The 19,473-nt window shown below is 63.3% G+C and overlaps 4 protein-coding genes across 4 annotated transcripts; all 4 read right to left on the bottom strand.

The window, feature by feature from the left end:
* Positions 1–12,325: 12,325 nt before the first annotated feature.
* LSCM1_07197 (uncharacterized protein) lies at positions 12,326–12,964 on the bottom strand (the record flags this gene model as incomplete). Its single annotated transcript, XM_067324581.1, has 1 exon — positions 12,326–12,964. One exon carries the CDS (start codon positions 12,962–12,964, stop codon positions 12,326–12,328), a length of 639 nt encoding a protein of 212 aa, XP_067180938.1.
* Positions 12,965–13,798: 834 nt separating this feature from the next.
* Positions 13,799–14,629, bottom strand: LSCM1_07196 (uncharacterized protein; the record flags this gene model as incomplete). The annotated part of the gene is made up of 1 exon (XM_067324580.1): positions 13,799–14,629. The coding sequence occupies one exon, from the start codon at positions 14,627–14,629 to the stop codon at positions 13,799–13,801; it is 831 nt and encodes a 276-aa protein (XP_067180937.1).
* Positions 14,630–15,895: 1,266 nt separating this feature from the next.
* Positions 15,896–16,939, bottom strand: LSCM1_07195 (uncharacterized protein; the record flags this gene model as incomplete). The annotated part of the gene is made up of 1 exon (XM_067324579.1): positions 15,896–16,939. The coding sequence occupies one exon, from the start codon at positions 16,937–16,939 to the stop codon at positions 15,896–15,898; it is 1,044 nt and encodes a 347-aa protein (XP_067180936.1).
* A 1,178-nt stretch (positions 16,940–18,117) lies between these two features.
* On the bottom strand, positions 18,118–19,176 carry LSCM1_07194 (uncharacterized protein; the record flags this gene model as incomplete). The annotated part of the gene is made up of 1 exon (XM_067324578.1): positions 18,118–19,176. One exon carries the CDS (start codon positions 19,174–19,176, stop codon positions 18,118–18,120), a length of 1,059 nt encoding a protein of 352 aa, XP_067180935.1.
* Between the last annotated feature and the right edge of the window lie 297 nt (positions 19,177–19,473).

Raw genomic sequence — 19,473 nt, 5'->3', positions numbered from 1 at the left:
AGTGGCGGCGCCGCTCCTGGGCGCAGGCGAGTCGGAGAGCAACGCTCAGTATTACACACGCGCAGCGAGACGTCGTTCGAATCAGAGAAAGCACACACAGAAGCGAAGCATAAGAAGAGGCGCATACACACAGACAGACGGCGCCCACTCAGGCCCGCACAGAGAAGAGGGGGGAGGAGAGGGCGGTGATGTGAGGCGCTGCCGTTTGTTTTGGTGTTTGTGTGTGTGTGTGTGCACTCCCATTGTGGTTTGCCGCTTTTTACTGCGGCCCTCTGCCGGAGGCACTGAAATAGATCCGTATTTCCGCGTCTCCACCCCGCCGCGTGAGAGCCGGCACACACACCACCGTGTGACGCCCCGTGACGGCTGCACCACGCCTGCATCCCTGTCCCTCGGCGACTCTTCCGCGGATGCACTCTACGCGTTCATTACCAGCTCGAGGGCGCAGGCGGTGGCGTCTGTCGTGCGCACCCGAGGCGCTCGAGGAGGAGGCTGGCCGACCTCGGGTCAGGACCCTCGGAGACCCCTCGCACTAGCCTCGTGCGCCGCGCTGCCCTCTCAGCCGCTCACCAGGCGGGGTGGTGCCGCCTCACGCTGGGGAGGGGGGAGGAGGGGCCGTGGGGCTTATACAGTGATGCCACTGAGCAACGAAACTATTGACAGGAGAAACAGAAACGCAAGGGGGTGGGGGCGAGGGCGCAGAGGCGGCGCACAATGTGTTCGCGAGCCGCTGCGGTGTCGCACTGCGCCCTGCCCGCCCGTTGGGCCAGTGCGTTGCACGCACCCCTCGCCGCCCTCTCCTCCTCCGCGCTCCCCCCGCCGATGTTCCGGCGCGCGGCGGCGGTGCCGTCGACCCGCTGCTCCATTCGTCCTTTCCCATCGCCGAGGGAACACCGGGCGGGCGTCAGGGGTGGGGAAGAGGCCGGTGGCATCGAGGGGGGTGGCGGGGGCAGAGGAGGTGGGCGGGCCTGGCAGCGCCACGTGGGCGGCGCCCTCGGCACACTGCAGGCCGAAGAGAGGCAGCACACGCGCGCAGAGGAAAAGACGTGAGAAGTCAGTCAGAGGGAAGACAAAACAGCAAAGGAGCAAAACGATCACTCGGCGTGGGCACTGCGCGCGGCACTCCGCCCGACGCGACTGGGAAAATATCCGCACAGTGCGCAGGGGGCGCGCGGGAGGGCGAAACGCACTGCGCGAGACACGTCAACGAGGGCGGCGACCGCGGATGCGTGCTGGGGTGTGTGAGGGCACCGCTGCACCGCCTCGACCACACGCGAGCGGCGCCGCACTCCAGCTGCCCTCGGCCTCGCATCCGGCCCCGCTCGACTGGCCTATGCTGGCGCCTCTCCACGCTCACCAGAGCCCCCGCAACCTAGCAGGGAACCAGCAACAGAAAGATGTTGATGATATCGAGGCTCCAGGCCACCACGAAGAGGAGGAACCCAAAGCCGAAGCGGAAGGTAAGGCTTAGCCTCCGACACGCAGTCGTGTCATCCTTGTAGTACGACACCACCATGGCCGCCCATACAACGGCCAGGGTGCCGATACCCAAGACGTTGAGCGCGAGGCACACCCAGCGCAAGCAGCCACAGCAGCACAGGAGAATGAAGCCGAGAAGCGACGACAGCCCGAAGACGACGATGGAGATGAGTGCAAAGGCCTCAGCAGCGCGGAAGAGGTTGAGGCGATTCCGGCAAGCGCTCCACAGGTCCTCCGTTTTTCTGGTGAACCGGGCACTGTAGCATTGCTCCTTTTCGCCCCACAGTGTCAGGCAAAGTGTGTTGCCGAACCTGTCCTCGCCTCTTACGCGGAACATGTCAATCGGCGTAGCGATCAGCACAAACAAGAAGGCGATGAACTGCAGCACCGCGAAGAGAGCAACTCCGACCCCGCACGCCATTGTCGCCACAGACGGGAGCTGAGATGGGGGACTGGGTGGGTGGTGGTGGTGGACAGGTGAAGGAATGGCGGGAGGGCTGCGATGCGAGGATGGGTAGGTGGGGGTGCGCGGAGGAGAGTGGGCCCGTGGGTGGCGGCTATCGTGGCTGCGGTGTGTGCGTCTACGCGTGGTGCCGTGCACGGCCGTGCGCCGAAGCGCGGTGAGGGGGCGGCGAGAAAGCAGGAGGCACAGCAGAGAAGAGGGGGTCAGATGAATGGGGTGGGGTGGGGGCTGTGTCGCCAGAGGGCACAGCCCCGCCACTGGCAGCGGCAAGGGCGCCCCCGGCCCTTCCGGCTGGGAAGGGGGAGCGGTGGAGGGCGTCGAGAGAGCCCTGGCAGTGGCGGCGCCGCTCCTGGGCGCAGGCGAGTCGGAGAGCAACGCTCAGTATTACACACGCGCAGCGAGACGTCGTTCGAATCAGAGAAAGCACACACAGAAGCGAAGCATAAGAAGAGGCGCATACACACAGACAGACGGCGCCCACTCAGGCCCGCACAGAGAATGGGGGAGGCGGCCAGGAGGGCGGAGTGGGAGGAGGTGGCGGGTGATGTGCGGCGCTGCGAATGCTGTCGCGTGTGTATACAATACTTGTCAGCGTTGCCGTACCGACCGTGCCGCGGGAAAGCGATTATGAACGTGTATGAAAAATATGCTTCTTCCACGAAAGATCCAACAGGTAGGCAGGCACACATGCACACCACCGTGTGACGCCCCGTGACGGCTGCACCACGCCTGCATCCCTGTCCCTCGGCGACTCTTCCGCGGATGCACTCTACGCGTTCATTACCAGCTCGAGGGCGCAGGCGGTGGCGTCTGTCGTGCGCACCCGAGGCGCTCGAGGAGGAGGCTGGCCGACCTCGGGTCAGGACCCTCGGAGACCCCTCGCACTAGCCTCGTGCGCCGCGCTGCCCTCTCAGCCGCTCACCAGGCGGGGTGGTGCCGAGGCACATGGGGGGAGGGTGGCTGTGTGGATGCTACAGTTGGGCCGTTGAGCACTTCAACAATGACAAGTGAAACGTAAAGTGAAAAGAAGAGTCACTAAGAAAGGGCGCAGAGGCGGCGCACAATGTGTTCGCGAGCCGCTGCGGTGTCGCACTGCGCCCTGCCCGCCCGTTGGGCCAGTGCGTTGCACGCACCCCTCGCCGCCCTCTCCTCCTCCGCGCTCCCCCCGCCGATGTTCCGGCGCGCGGCGGCGGTGCCGTCGACCCGCTGCTCCATTCGTCCTTTCCCATCGCCGAGGGAACACCGGGCGGGCGTCAGGGGTGGGGAAGAGGCCGGTGGCATCGAGGGGGGAGGGCAGAGGAGGTGGACGGGCCGGGCGGCGCCACGTATGCGGCGCCCTCGGCACACCGCAGGCCGAGGATACACGACAAATACACACACGTACGAATGAGAGGCATGACAAGTCAGCCATAGATGAACGTGAGGCGATGTAGAAAAAAAACATGAACAAAAAATAGAGTGTATTTACCTGCGCATGGTGCTGGGGGTGTCCCCCCGCCACCACAAAGGAGTCGATGGAGAGTCGTACAGACGGCAGGGACGGCAGCGCGCGGCTTGCACACCCGCTCATGCACCAGAGCGTCTGCTTGCCGGGGGCCGGGGAGCTGCCAAGGTAGCTCACCACACACACCCTGCTCGTCCTGCGCCATCTATGCCGACTCCTTCACAGCTGCATCAGCGCTCAGTACCGGGAACGGGATTAGCAAGAACAGAATGTTGATGAGGTTCACGACCCACGCAAACACCAGCAGAACGAATCCGGAGCCATACACCGCGCCCTGATTCAGGTTTGGGCAATCCTCGCCCTCATCCTTGTAGAAGGTCACCACCATGGACACCCAGATGACGAGCACGGTGATGGTGTCGACGAGGTTGAGCCCCAGGCAGACCCAGCGCAAGATGTCGCAGCAGAACAGCAGAACACAGCCCAGGATGAATGCCACGAAATACATAACAAGGGAAAACACAATCAGCGCCTGAGAGGCACGGAAGCGGTCACGGCGGCCTGGGCAGGTCTCCGTCAGCTCGTCCGTTGTGGCAAAATAAGTTACGCTGAGACATTCTAGCTTTCCACCCCAGAACGTGAGGCAAGGAGCATTGCTGAATCTGCCCACGCCCCGTGTACGGAACATGTCGAGGGGTGCCGCCACAATCAGCAACACAAAAGCAATGAACTGAAGAACGGCGTAGCCGATTGTTCCGATGCTGCACGCCATTGTCGCCACAGACGGGAGCTGAGATGGGGGACTGGGTGGGTGGTGGTGGTGGACAGGTGAAGGAATGGCGGGAGGGCTGCGATGCGAGGATGGGTAGGTGGGGGTGCGCGGAGGAGAGTGGGCCCGTGGGTGGCGGCTATCGTGGCTGCGGTGTGTGCGTCTACGCGTGGTGCCGTGCACGGCCGTGCGCCGAAGCGCGGTGAGGGGGCGGCGAGAAAGCAGGAGGCACAGCAGAGAAGAGGGGGTCAGATGAATGGGGGTGGGGTGGGGGCTGTGTCGCCAGAGGGCACAGCCCCGCCACTGGCAGCGGCAAGGGCGCCCCCGGCCCTTCCGGCTGGGAAGGGGGAGCGGTGGAGGGCGTCGAGAGAGCCCTGGCAGTGGCGGCGCCGCTCCTGGGCGCAGGCGAGTCGGAGAGCAACGCTCAGTATTACACACGCGCAGCGAGACGTCGTTCGAATCAGAGAAAGCACACACAGAAGCGAAGCATAAGAAGAGGCGCATACACACAGACAGACGGCGCCCACTCAGGCCCGCACAGAGAAGAGGGGGGAGGAGAGGGCGGTGATGTGAGGCGCTGCCGTTTGTTTTGGTGTTTGTGTGTGTGTGTGTGCACTCCCATTGTGGTTTGCCGCTTTTACTGCGGCCCTCTGCCGGAGGCACTGAAATAGATCCGTATTTCCGCGTCTCCACCCCGCCGCGTGAGAGCCGGCACACACACCACCGTGTGACGCCCCGTGACGGCTGCACCACGCCTGCATCCCTGTCCCTCGGCGACTCTTCCGCGGATGCACTCTACGCGTTCATTACCAGCTCGAGGGCGCAGGCGGTGGCGTCTGTCGTGCGCACCCGAGGCGCTCGAGGAGGAGGCTGGCCGACCTCGGGTCAGGACCCTCGGAGACCCCTCGCACTAGCCTCGTGCGCCGCGCTGCCCTCTCAGCCGCTCACCAGGCGGGGTGGTGCCGCCTCACGCTGGGGAGGGGGGAGGAGGGGCCGTGGGGCTTATACAGTGATGCCACTGAGCAACGAAACTATTGACAGGAGAAACAGAAACGCAAGGGGGTGGGGGCGAGGGCGCAGAGGCGGCGCACAATGTGTTCGCGAGCCGCTGCGGTGTCGCACTGCGCCCTGCCCGCCCGTTGGGCCAGTGCGTTGCACGCACCCCTCGCCGCCCTCTCCTCCTCCGCGCTCCCCCCGCCGATGTTCCGGCGCGCGGCGGCGGTGCCGTCGACCCGCTGCTCCATTCGTCCTTTCCCATCGCCGAGGGAACACCGGGCGGGCGTCAGGGGTGGGGAAGAGGCCGGTGGCATCGAGGGGGGTGGCGGGGGCAGAGGAGGTGGGCGGGCCTGGCAGCGCCACGTGGGCGGCGCCCTCGGCACACTGCAGGCCGAAGAGAGGCAGCACACGCGCGCAGAGGAAAAGACGTGAGAAGTCAGTCAGAGGGAAGACAAAACAGCAAAGGAGCAAAACGATCACTCGGCGTGGGCACTGCGCGCGGCACTCCGCCCGACGCGACTGGGAAAATATCCGCACAGTGCGCAGGGGGCGCGCGGGAGGGCGAAACGCACTGCGCGAGACACGTCAACGAGGGCGGCGACCGCGGATGCGTGCTGGGGTGTGTGAGGGCACCGCTGCACCGCCTCGACCACACGCGAGCGGCGCCGCACTCCAGCTGCCCTCGGCCTCGCATCCGGCCCCGCTCGACTGGCCTATGCTGGCGCCTCTCCACGCTCACCAGAGCCCCCGCAACCTAGCAGGGAACCAGCAACAGAAAGATGTTGATGATATCGAGGCTCCAGGCCACCACGAAGAGGAGGAACCCAAAGCCGAAGCGGAAGGTAAGGCTTAGCCTCCGACACGCAGTCGTGTCATCCTTGTAGTACGACACCACCATGGCCGCCCATACAACGGCCAGGGTGCCGATACCCAAGACGTTGAGCGCGAGGCACACCCAGCGCAAGCAGCCACAGCAGCACAGGAGAATGAAGCCGAGAAGCGACGACAGCCCGAAGACGACGATGGAGATGAGTGCAAAGGCCTCAGCAGCGCGGAAGAGGTTGAGGCGATTCCGGCAAGCGCTCCACAGGTCCTCCGTTTTTCTGGTGAACCGGGCACTGTAGCATTGCTCCTTTTCGCCCCACAGTGTCAGGCAAAGTGTGTTGCCGAACCTGTCCTCGCCTCTTACGCGGAACATGTCAATCGGCGTAGCGATCAGCACAAACAAGAAGGCGATGAACTGCAGCACCGCGAAGAGAGCAACTCCGACCCCGCACGCCATTGTCGCCACAGACGGGAGCTGAGATGGGGGACTGGGTGGGTGGTGGTGGTGGACAGGTGAAGGAATGGCGGGAGGGCTGCGATGCGAGGATGGGTAGGTGGGGGTGCGCGGAGGAGAGTGGGCCCGTGGGTGGCGGCTATCGTGGCTGCGGTGTGTGCGTCTACGCGTGGTGCCGTGCACGGCCGTGCGCCGAAGCGCGGTGAGGGGGCGGCGAGAAAGCAGGAGGCACAGCAGAGAAGAGGGGGTCAGATGAATGGGGGTGGGGTGGGGGGCTGTGTCGCCAGAGGGCACAGCCCCGCCACTGGCAGCGGCAAGGGCGCCCCCGGCCCTTCCGGCTGGGAAGGGGGAGCGGTGGAGGGCGTCGAGAGAGCCCTGGCAGTGGCGGCGCCGCTCCTGGGCGCAGGCGAGTCGGAGAGCAACGCTCAGTATTACACACGCGCAGCGAGACGTCGTTCGAATCAGAGAAAGCACACACAGAAGCGAAGCATAAGAAGAGGCGCATACACACAGACAGACGGCGCCCACTCAGGCCCGCACAGAGAAGAGGGGGGAGGAGAGGGCGGTGATGTGAGGCGCTGCCGTTTGTTTTGGTGTTTGTGTGTGTGTGTGTGCACTCCCATTGTGGTTTGCCGCTTTTTACTGCGGCCCTCTGCCGGAGGCACTGAAATAGATCCGTATTTCCGCGTCTCCACCCCGCCGCGTGAGAGCCGGCACACACACCACCGTGTGACGCCCCGTGACGGCTGCACCACGCCTGCATCCCTGTCCCTCGGCGACTCTTCCGCGGATGCACTCTACGCGTTCATTACCAGCTCGAGGGCGCAGGCGGTGGCGTCTGTCGTGCGCACCCGAGGCGCTCGAGGAGGAGGCTGGCCGACCTCGGGTCAGGACCCTCGGAGACCCCTCGCACTAGCCTCGTGCGCCGCGCTGCCCTCTCAGCCGCTCACCAGGCGGGGTGGTGCCGCCTCACGCTGGGGAGGGGGGAGGAGGGGCCGTGGGGCTTATACAGTGATGCCACTGAGCAACGAAACTATTGACAGGAGAAACAGAAACGCAAGGGGGTGGGGGCGAGGGCGCAGAGGCGGCGCACAATGTGTTCGCGAGCCGCTGCGGTGTCGCACTGCGCCCTGCCCGCCCGTTGGGCCAGTGCGTTGCACGCACCCCTCGCCGCCCTCTCCTCCTCCGCGCTCCCCCCGCCGATGTTCCGGCGCGCGGCGGCGGTGCCGTCGACCCGCTGCTCCATTCGTCCTTTCCCATCGCCGAGGGAACACCGGGCGGGCGTCAGGGGTGGGGAAGAGGCCGGTGGCATCGAGGGGGGTGGCGGGGGCAGAGGAGGTGGGCGGGCCTGGCAGCGCCACGTGGGCGGCGCCCTCGGCACACTGCAGGCCGAAGAGAGGCAGCACACGCGCGCAGAGGAAAAGACGTGAGAAGTCAGTCAGAGGGAAGACAAAACAGCAAAGGAGCAAAACGATCACTCGGCGTGGGCACTGCGCGCGGCACTCCGCCCGACGCGACTGGGAAAATATCCGCACAGTGCGCAGGGGGCGCGCGGGAGGGCGAAACGCACTGCGCGAGACACGTCAACGAGGGCGGCGACCGCGGATGCGTGCTGGGGTGTGTGAGGGCACCGCTGCACCGCCTCGACCACACGCGAGCGGCGCCGCACTCCAGCTGCCCTCGGCCTCGCATCCGGCCCCGCTCGACTGGCCTATGCTGGCGCCTCTCCACGCTCACCAGAGCCCCGCAACCTAGCAGGGAACCAGCAACAGAAAGATGTTGATGATATCGAGGCTCCAGGCCACCACGAAGAGGAGGAACCCAAAGCCGAAGCGGAAGGTAAGGCTTAGCCTCCGACACGCAGTCGTGTCATCCTTGTAGTACGACACCACCATGGCCGCCCATACAACGGCCAGGGTGCCGATACCCAAGACGTTGAGCGCGAGGCACACCCAGCGCAAGCAGCCACAGCAGCACAGGAGAATGAAGCCGAGAAGCGACGACAGCCCGAAGACGACGATGGAGATGAGTGCAAAGGCCTCAGCAGCGCGGAAGAGGTTGAGGCGATTCCGGCAAGCGCTCCACAGGTCCTCCGTTTTTCTGGTGAACCGGGCACTGTAGCATTGCTCCTTTTCGCCCCACAGTGTCAGGCAAAGTGTGTTGCCGAACCTGTCCTCGCCTCTTACGCGGAACATGTCAATCGGCGTAGCGATCAGCACAAACAAGAAGGCGATGAACTGCAGCACCGCGAAGAGAGCAACTCCGACCCCGCACGCCATTGTCGCCACAGACGGGAGCTGAGATGGGGGACTGGGTGGGTGGTGGTGGTGGACAGGTGAAGGAATGGCGGGAGGGCTGCGATGCGAGGATGGGTAGGTGGGGGTGCGCGGAGGAGAGTGGGCCCGTGGGTGGCGGCTATCGTGGCTGCGGTGTGTGCGTCTACGCGTGGTGCCGTGCACGGCCGTGCGCCGAAGCGCGGTGAGGGGGCGGCGAGAAAGCAGGAGGCACAGCAGAGAAGAGGGGTCAGATGAATGGGGGTGGGGTGGGGGCTGTGTCGCCAGAGGGCACAGCCCCGCCACTGGCAGCGGCAAGGGCGCCCCCGGCCCTTCCGGCTGGGAAGGGGAGCGGTGGAGGGCGTCGAGAGAGCCCTGGCAGTGGCGGCGCCGCTCCTGGGCGCAGGCGAGTCGGAGAGCAACGCTCAGTATTACACACGCGCAGCGAGACGTCGTTCGAATCAGAGAAAGCACACACAGAAGCGAAGCATAAGAAGAGGCGCATACACACAGACAGACGGCGCCCACTCAGGCCCGCACAGAGAAGAGGGGGGAGGAGAGGGCGGTGATGTGAGGCGCTGCCGTTTGTTTTGGTGTTTGTGTGTGTGTGTGTGCACTCCCATTGTGGTTTGCCGCTTTTTACTGCGGCCCTCTGCCGGAGGCACTGAAATAGATCCGTATTTCCGCGTCTCCACCCCGCCGCGTGAGAGCCGGCACACACACCACCGTGTGACGCCCCGTGACGGCTGCACCACGCCTGCATCCCTGTCCCTCGGCGACTCTTCCGCGGATGCACTCTACGCGTTCATTACCAGCTCGAGGGCGCAGGCGGTGGCGTCTGTCGTGCGCACCCGAGGCGCTCGAGGAGGAGGCTGGCCGACCTCGGGTCAGGACCCTCGGAGACCCCTCGCACTAGGCTCGTGCGCCGCGCTGCCCTCTCAGCCGCTCACCAGGCGGGGTGGTGCCGCCTCACGCTGGGGAGGGGGGAGGAGGGGCCGTGGGGCTTATACAGTGATGCCACTGAGCAACGAAACTATTGACAGGAGAAACGGAAGCACTGCAGGGGGAAGGGAGGGAACGGCGCTGGGGAGCAAAGCACAGTCGAAGGGAACAGGCGGAAATAAAGAAGATGGCGTCGGAAGGCTGGGGAAGACACAGGGGGTGTCGTGGGCGGGCCTGGCAGCGCCACGTGGGCGTGGCCCTCGGCACACGTCAGGCCGAAATGATGCGACGCAGGGAGAGGGAGAGAGAAAATGCCATGAGGCGTGAGTCAGAGGGAAGACAAAACAGCAAAGGAGCAAAACGATCACTCGGCGTGGGCACTGCGCGCGGCACTCCGCCCGACGCGGCTGAGAAAATATCCGCACAGTGCGCAGGGGGCGCGCGGGAGGAGGGGAGGGGCCAATGGCTGCCGGAGAGAGGACAGCGAGGCTTTTTTTGAGCGCATCGGAGGCAGAGACGACCGAGTGGAGAACCTGCCGCTTGCACGGCTGCTTTCTGTGGTGGACTGCCTCTTGGGCAGCCTGCGCCCGAGGCTCTGTGTGTTGGCGTGCGCTACTGTGTGGCTCGTGCGCCAGTAGCGTCTAAGGGTCGGGCGTCCTCTACGACGGCTGCTTCGGGGCCGCATTCGCGCTTGTATTGCTGGACGTTACCAACAGGATAATAATATTGATGACGGTGAGTACCCACGACAGCACGAGCAGAACGAATCCGGAGCCGAGAACCGAAGTCTCCGATAGCTTCACGCAGTTGCCCTCACTCTCATTGAAGTAGGTCACCAGCGTCAGTACCCATACAACGAGAACGGTCACGCTGCTCACAATGTTGAGGGCGAGGCACACCCAGCGCATCCACGGGCAGCAAAAGAGCGCCAGTACACCCAAGAGAATTTTTATCGCGAAAAAGCCCAAAGACAGCAGAATGAACACCTGAGAGCTCACAAAGAGTCTGCGGCGATTCCGGCAGGTCTCCGTCACTTCCGATATCGATAAAGTGTACTTAATGTGATGACAATTATCCTTAGCACCCCAGAGCGTCAGGCAAGGCCCGTCGCCGAACCTGTCCGTCGTCCTATCTCGGAACATGTCAATCGGCGTAGCCACTAGCAGAAAGAGAAGTGCAATTAGCTGCACAACAGTGAAGACGATCAGACCAATGATGCACGCCATTGTCGCCACAGACGGGAGCTGAGATGGGGGACTGGGTGGGTGGTGGTGGTGGACAGGTGAAGGAATGGCGGGAGGGCTGCGATGCGAGGATGGGTAGGTGGGGGTGCGCGGAGGAGAGTGGGCCCGTGGGTGGCGGCTATCGTGGCTGCGGTGTGTGCGTCTACGCGTGGTGCCGTGCACGGCCGTGCGCCGAAGCGAAGTGAGGGGAAGGGAGGAGTGAGCAGCAGCGGGAGAAAGAGGAGAGAGGGTCAGAGGATGTGGGGGGTGGAATAGGGGTCGAGGGGGCATACTGGGGAGTGGGACCGCACGACGCCCAAGGCAGGTGCGCATGAGCCGTCTACTGGCAGGCGCACAGAAGCGCAGAGGGGGGGGCTGGGGAAAGGCCAGCGGAGGCGAGAGGCACACCGTAGCGGCAGCGCGAAGAAGCATAGAAAGGGGGACGAGAGTGATTTGTGCCGCTGCTGCTGCGTGACACACCGCGTCGCGTTTGTCGCCGATTCTTTCTTGTGTTCGTGCGTTTTTCAACGTGCGCCTGTGTGAATCATGCGCGAGTTGGGGAGACGGGTGAGCAAGCGGAGGAGCTGTGCCAAAGAGCAGCAGATAAGAAAAAAAATGAAGAATGTGCACATATTAGGGGGGGTGCACCAGGCAAGCTGGGGCCTCCGGTGCACGGTCGCGTTCTTGTGTGCGGTTGGGGCGCTCTCGATGTGGATGGCAAGAGTCCGACAAGGACTGAAACGCATGTGGGCGGAAAGCGGTGGAGGCTGTCGCTTGCGCTGCATGAGTGTGGTGCGGTGCGGTGTTTGTTTCTTCTCGCTGGTGGAACCTTTAGCTGTCTTTGCCGTAATGGGACGTGGCGGAGAGGCGCGCTGCACTTCGTACATCGCAGCGGTGGACCTGTAGGTGAAAGAATGCGTCACCTTCAGGAATAGCGAGGATTGCCTCCGCCCGTGTATGCGCGTCGGAGGTGCGCCAGGGCGAGTGGAGCTGAAAGGGATGAGGGGTGGTGGTGCGCATGTGTGGGCAGCGCACTAGAATACACGCCCAGAGACTTTGCACGCGCACCTACACAGACGGAGGACCTTCCGGGGGAGGCGAAATGGAGTGGGCTACAGGACCAGCCGTGACGAGCGCGCGGAGGATAAGAGGCATATAGCATCAAAGGAAAAGAGAGGGAAGGGGGGTGGATGGGCGGCGGCGGCGGGAGGCGAAATCTGCACGCAGACATGCGCATCAAACACAGTGACTCGACAGGCATGGCGGAGACATCAGCACACAACCGCCTCATCGGGGGCAACCTGCATGGGAGCTCGCCGACCCCTCCCCCCCTTTTTTACCCTACCGCCTCTTTTCTGCCGCGGCTCGCTCACCACGCCTGCTCCCATCTTCCCGCATACCCTTCCACTTTTGCTTCGGCTTGCCCTTTCTCGCATCCATCACAGCTGCTTTTGGGCTTAGCGCTGTAAGGGGTTGATCTGAATGATGTTGTCATCGTCGTCCGTCGGGCTCCCGCTATCGCTACTGTCCTCGTACGATGAGCTGCCAGTGCTGTGCGAGAGGGATGGCACAAAGCTAGGCGAGCCACCACGTGAGCCTGACACACGCTGCTCGTTCAACCCGCTCGCCCGCAACTGCTTGCCATGCGCGTCCTTGCCGTCGAAGTGGAAGTTGCCCTTCGTAACATACGAAGCTGCCACCACCTTCTGCGCTTGATGCTGCGCATACAAGTCCAAGTGGTAGAGGATACGGGCGGCCAGTAGGATGTAGAAGCCACAGACGGCACATAGGATGAGGATGACGCCGACGCACCAATTCGAGATGAAGAAGTTCTCCGGCGGGGCTTTGTGGGTTTGCCGCTGATATGCTACGGCACCGGGCGGGTAGACGGTGGGTGGGACCTCTGCAGGTGGATGCGTGGGTGTCCAGATTGTGTAGCTGCAGGTACCTGTGCTGGCGGAGGCCGAGCCTTGTGCAACAGCCATCGTCGCTCTCGACGTCATCATGTACAGTAAGCACCATGCGGCAGTCACGCAACGCAGCGTGAGTGTGACACCGCAACGTTGCTGTGTGCGCGCCCCTGCGGAGGACACCATGAGACTGGGGAGGAAAAACAGTGGTGGTGAGGCGATGCGAGGTTCTCTTCACACACACTCAGAGAGAGAGAGACAATCGAAAGGGCTCCTCGACAGACTTTCGCGGGCTCCTTCGCCTTTTTAATATATTTGTACGCCTGCGTGTGTGTGTGTGTGCAAGGGGGAGGGAGGTATGGGGCTAGTGATATTGACGACGGCCCTGCCCAAGAAGCAGGACATGTAGATCAGGAGAGGAAGAGGTTGGGGTGGGGAGAGAAGGTGAATCAGTGAGGCTGACGAGAGAGGGTTGCACGCCTATGTTTGCATCTGTAGCAGACCCTCGAGTAGCCGGCGCGCAAGAGGCAACGAGCCGAATGCGGTCAAAGGAGACTGAGCAGAGGGAAGGGGTAGTGGAGGAGAGAGGAGGAGGAGGGGGGGCAGCAGCTGAGGCAAGCTGCTGATCTTTGTGCCTTCTGAGAAAGCACTTCAGCGCCTTGCCGCTTCGCCGTTCCGCCCACCCTCTCCGCCACCCTCGCTGATGCTTCATGCGCCTACCGGCACCGTCACCTGCGCCATGGCCCGCCAACGATTCGTGAAAGGAACGCTCATCAAGCGGATCTGAAACGTACAGCACAGCCGCAACAGGAGCGCATCCCACTCGTGTCTACTTAAACGCTCACGCATGCGTCGGCTGTCGTCATGCAGTGCGGGCCCGCCGAAAGGGAGGAGAACCAAAGAGAGAGAGGGAGGGGGGGAAGCAGTGGCGCAGGTGCGATACAGGAACGCATTGCCTTCCCTCTTCATCCATGGCGAGCCCCCCCCCCCACACACCGTTCGGCCTTTTACGTGGCACATTTAGAATCCAAGCCCCAGGAGCCAGTGGTGCAGGACAGCCCGGCCATCCAAGTTGACGTTGTACACGTATACGGAGTGGCTGCGGAGGAAGATCTTCTTGGTCGGGAATATTTTCATCAGCTCCTCCTCGAAACGGAAAATGTCGCCTTCAATCTGTTGAATCCGCATGTAAAAGGCCGGCATCAGCGTCTTGGCATTCATGGAGTGAACTTTGCCGGGGAGGTGGCCATTGCTGGTGCGGTGTACAAAGAAGGGAACGACGTCTAATGGGTCGGCGGGGCCGAGCGGTGGCGCATAGCCGACAGCCGAGTCTCGGCCTGCCACTGCATAGTAGGCCGGGGCCTCCGACGACTCAGAGGAGAGGCTGCCGGAGGCGTGGTACACGCCAGGTGGCAGCCGCTCTCCCGCAGCCGCGCCGTCAGCAGCACTCATAACGGTGTCCGGCACAGCGTGGATGTGTGCCTGCAGTGTGCGGAAGTCGTGAAGCGCATAGCGCAGCGGCAGCTTCAGCAGCTCGTCGTAGATGTCGGACCGGAGCTGGCGAGACCATTTTGAGAGCGTCGGCTTCAACAGCGGTGTGCGCTGTCCGCTGAGAGACATCGCGGCGCCATCCGCCATGTGCCGCACCTCTGGTGTGTGCGCGTAGTGGGTCGCGGCAAGGCTGTTCGCCTGCGGCGTGGCGTTGAAGTGACCTGCCATACGCCGCGGCTGCATGCCCTCCGGAACGACGTTGACGAACTGCCCGGCGGGGGAGCGGAGGTCGAGCCCGAGCGCCGGCGAGGAGCCGGTGCCGCCGAGCCACACCCACCGCACAGCCGACTTGCGGAGCATCGACAAGAGAAAAGGGTGCAGGGGGGTGGGTGGGACGGAGGAGACGAGGCGCCCAAAAAGATCAGTCGACCAACGAAGAGAGTCCCCCGGTGGCGCACTCTGCACAAGCGCAGAGTATTCCAAGTGAAAAGAAAATGCGAGAGAAGAACGAGGCGAAGGTGTGGGAGAGCGAGAGAGCGAAACGGAGTGCGCCTGCTGATGATGCTTGCCAAGTTTTACGGTGAGGCGATGACTGGGGCCCCTCACTGCCCACGCCCCTCCTGCCACACACGCACATTCCTAAGCCTACCCCAGTACGCGCAGCTGTACACTTCTGCCGAAGATTCGCCGGGGAGAGAAGAGCGTCAACCTTCCGTGCTTGCCGTGCGCTCCAGTCCCCTTGCGCACTACCGCGACAAGCGCAACGCGTGCATCTGCATACGTTAGGCTGTGCGGTGTGTCTGTGTGTGTGTGTCAGTGGGGGATGGGGAAGGAGAGGGAGACACTTCACCTCCCCTTTCGCCCCTCACCCCTCCCCTCCCATCGGCCACCCAAGCCGCCGCTTCGTTTTCTCTGGCTGCCGTCGCGGGGTCTGCACCCGCAGGCGCTCTTGTGCATGGTGGGGCGATTATATCTTTCGCTGTATCTTACTAGGCATTTAACCACACACATACACGGGGGTGGGCGGGGAGGGGGAGAGGAGCCCCAAGTCCACACGTCGCCCGTTGCAGCCTCCACCGCCGCAACCCCAAAGCACACATACACACACACACGAGAGAAAGAGAGAACAAATTGCGCAATCTTCACCACAACAGCTGTTCACACACACACACAGACATGTACTTACACCCGTACACACAACTGCTTTCGATCCGAAAATACCATTTTCTCTTTTCCCTGGCGCAAAAAAGATGTATGTGTGTGTGCGTGTGTGTGTGGGGAGGGGAGGGGGGGTAGGGGGGAGGTCGGACTCGTGCCGAAGCGAGCGCCTACTGCCACACCGACGTCACTCCCTCTTCCCCTTGTACTGGCAAGGACCCAAATTAACAACGGCCGATCCCCTCTGGCTCTCCGTCTCTTCTCCTCCCTTTCCTGCGTCGATCGTCACTAGAGCTGCGCAGCGCGCAAGCAAAAGGTCGTGGTCCGGTAGGGTGATACCACACGTTGCCCATGAGATGCGCACCTCCGTGTTGGCGCGCGCGCGAGAAAAAGAGACGCGTGGTGCATGCGTCCCGCTTCCACTCGCTCCTCTCCCTCCGTTTCCTACCCCCTACACGTGCACACACCTCACAGAATCATGGCGGCACGCTGGCGAGAGCGCTTCTCAATCTGCGCGCTGAATGTAGCTGTTCCTGCAGCCGTCACTGTGCGCGTCGCCGTGCACACATTGCACCGCAGCTCCAGCCGACGACCATCCTTCGTCAGCGTAGTGTCGATGCGGTGACACGAGTTACACTTCACGTACTCGTCGAGGTACTTGATGAGCACGCGATCGAAGTCCGTCTGCTTCCGGATCTCGAACTTTAGAATGAGGGCGTTGTTGCTGTCGAGGTTGCCGCGGATGGACAGCTCCTTCTCGATGAAGTCCTTCACGTCCTCCATGGGGCGGTGAAAGGCGTCGCAGATGCGGCCAAAGTTGGCGATCACTGTCTTCTTCTTGCCCATGCGCTCCAGGATGGGCACTGGCAGTTGGTTGCGCTCCGTCATGGCGCTGCCCTCATTGTTGCGGTTCAACGCCTCGAACAGGCGCGTTAGCATGGCGTTGTAGCGGTAGCCCTCCGCTGCTGCCTCGTCCTCGCCGCTACTGCCGTTCGTGTCCGCTGCGGCGGCCGAGCTTGTCGTCGCCACGTCCAGGAAGCGTTCCACTCGCTGGTTTTGTTGCTGCTGCATGGACGACTCCACCTGCTGTTCCCGCTGCGCCATCATCTCCTCGATCGCTGGGCGGCTGGCGCGCGCCATTATCTCGAGCAGCGCCGAGTATGTTAGCGTGTCGTAGTCGATCCCCTCCATTTCTTCCGCGAGCTCGTTTGACGGCGCCTCGTCCGCCGCTAAAGCCGCGGCATCCTGGTTCGATTCGCTTTCGGAGTCAGCTGCCTCTGTCGAGACGGGGGCCGGCGCCATCACCTGGACCGTCGCGGGGTCGGTGTGGAGCGTCATGCTCGGCGCGCTCACGGTCGCCGCGGCCGGCGCCTTTGCGCGCACCCGTGTCGGTGGGACAGCGGCCACCGCGGGCTCCTGCAGTGCTGCGCTCGTCCGCTGCGGCTCATCCTCGCCGCTGCTCTCCTCGCTGTCGGCGTTGCGACGACGCTGGCGGCCAGTTTCGCGCTGCATTGCGTGTACTTTTGTTTCTTTGAGTCAACAGAAATGCTGCGAAGGAGAGGGGGGGGTGAAGTGAGTGTGTGGCGGGCACAAAAATAATTCGTTGCTGTTGTTGATGCTGTCGTCTTTCCTTTTGTTTTGTGAGGGCTCACAGATGGCAGCGTGGCGTATTGAGCGGAGGGGAAATGCGCGAGAGGGAGGGAGAGAAGGGCGGTGGTGTGCGAGGTGGCAAGGGTGGTGGTGGTGGAAGGAGTGCGTGTGTGGGGTGGAGTGGGGTGGGGAAGCGAAGATGTGCCGGCGGGCGGCGCAGAGACGCGCACAGAGGCCTGCTGCTGTGCCTACGCACTGGCACCCACTCGTGTGTCACCTCCCATGCGACGGTACGACTCGTTGCATCTCCGTCCCCTCTCCCACCACCCCACCCTCTACAACATTAATTGTATCTCTTGCGAGGTGATGTCCTTCCTTTGTTTTTGTCACACCGCCTCGCCGAGTGTCGTATGAGGCGAGGCGGCAGCCGGGGCGGCGTGGGCGCGTGCCCGCCGGGTGGGGTGCGTTGGGCGGTGGCCTCCATCATCCTCACCTTCGAGGGGCTTTCGGCATGGCTGCAGAAAGGGCACCCCCTGCGGCGTGATGACGATGAATAAGGGCATGCGTGCGGAGTGGAGGTATAAGAGAGACAGACAGACAGGCAGGCAGAGAGAGAGCAAACCCACGGGACAGTGTGGCAGCCCGTCGGTAGGAGTCGTTGGGAGGGGGTGGCAGGTGAAGGGGAGGGCATCGAGCCCCCTCCCCCCTCTCCTCATGCGCTTTACCACCGGCCGCGCTCCTGCCCACCGCCACACAGCACCTCCGCCACTCGATCTGACTCCGTCGAGGAGATGTCGCTGCCTCTTGCGAGGCAAAGCGTCCATGAGTTGCGACTTCGAGCCCCTTAGTGTTCCATGGCTGCTGTGGCCCTGTGTGGGTACACACACACACAGACACACACACACACGGTGAGCATTTGTGCACGCACACGCGTGCCGCCGGCGAGCCGCTGGCGCAGATCTCCATGCGTACTGCAGTACAGTAGCCTCAGCGCGTCTGTGTGGCCAAGGACCACAGCACACAAACGCGCATGACAGCATCAAGAGGCCCGCGTCCCTCCCCCTTTTCTTCGTGGCTCGCGGAGGAGGGGTACGGATACGTCAGCTGGCCATCCCGGGAGGTGGTGGTGGCCGCAGTGCCTTGTCCTCGTCCCGAATCTCCACCCTGAAGCCCTCTGATGACCGTTGATCCCTCCAGTGATGCGGCCCGGAGGTCGGCCCAAGCCCTTGTCGATGTAGGTGCTCTCTCCCCGGCTGCACATCCGTGAAGTTTTGGAACTGCATGCGGGACTGCTCCGGGTCGTAGACCTCCTCCATATACGTCTTGACGTCCTGACCCGTGTCCTTGGGCAGCGCCATCGAGTCGAACTCATACGTACCCGTCTTGGTGAAGTGGTGATGCTTACCCAGGACGTAAATGGAGCGCCGACACTCCTCGATGCACTCGTCGATCAGCAGCTTTTCCGTGGCCATAGCGCGACGACGGAAGCACATGCGGGCGTAGGCGATCATGCTGCGACGCCGGACGCTCTTGTAGTGCACCAAGCCCTTTAGCACGTGGCGGTACAGAAGCAGCACGAGCGATTTGTGCTCCGGTGTCGGCGCGAATTCCCAACTCGCACGCTCTCGCCTCGGGTCGTCTGGGTTGAGCGGCATGTTCTGCTCGTCAAAGTGGCGCCGATGTTCCTGCGCGATGTGCCTCTGCGCCTCCTCCCGCGCGCGGGCGGCGCGGTGAATCTCGAGGTCGTACGACACAGGGCGGCGGTTTGGTCCATTCAAGTGTGCGGCGCGCTCGATCAAGATGTCGTCTATCGGCTGCTTTGGTACAGTGGAGCCTGGAGCACCGCTGCCACCAGCTGGAAGGGTCGGCGAGTCGCCAACGCCACGCCCGCCGATGCCGTGTATACCGGCCTGCCGATAACTGGCGGTGCTCGTGCCCGTCCCCTCCAGCGCCTCGAAGGCCTCGTTCGCCATGGGCTGACCCATATCATTGCCACCGAGACCCATGGCGGCCTCGCTCATGAAGGTGTCCTTCGCCTTCGTGCGGCGCGTCGCGGTGGCGGTGCCGCGAAGTTCGCTGCTCCGACTGAGCCATGAGAAGAATAGGAGAGTGGAGGAGGCCTGCAGCGGCGCCAAGGGTGCGGCACTGAGGCGCAGCATGTCAAAGGCCCCACCCAAAAAAAAAAGAAACACAGCGCGCTGGCTCTAAGGCGTTGGTGTTCCAGCCGCGCTCCACAGACGCTCAACACAGGCAGACAAAGTGGGGCGTGTGCCCCTCCCTCCTCTCCCCCCTCTCCCCCCTCTTTCGTTCTTTCTTTCTCCTGCACTTCGCTTTCTGTGCTGAGTGGAAGCGGCGCGGCCACGCTTGCGCGTGTTGTTGTGTGCGAGTAGATGGGCAGAGGGGCAGGGGATGAGCAACAGAGAGACCCTTGGGGACGGGGGAGAAGACACAAGTCG

This window comes from Leishmania martiniquensis, chromosome 8 (genome assembly GCF_017916325.1).
Source record: "Leishmania martiniquensis isolate LSCM1 chromosome 8, whole genome shotgun sequence".
NCBI classification, from domain to species: domain Eukaryota; phylum Euglenozoa; class Kinetoplastea; order Trypanosomatida; family Trypanosomatidae; genus Leishmania; species Leishmania martiniquensis.
Note: the sequence above shows the minus strand (reverse complement) of the source record. Positions and strands in the feature narration are given on the sequence as shown.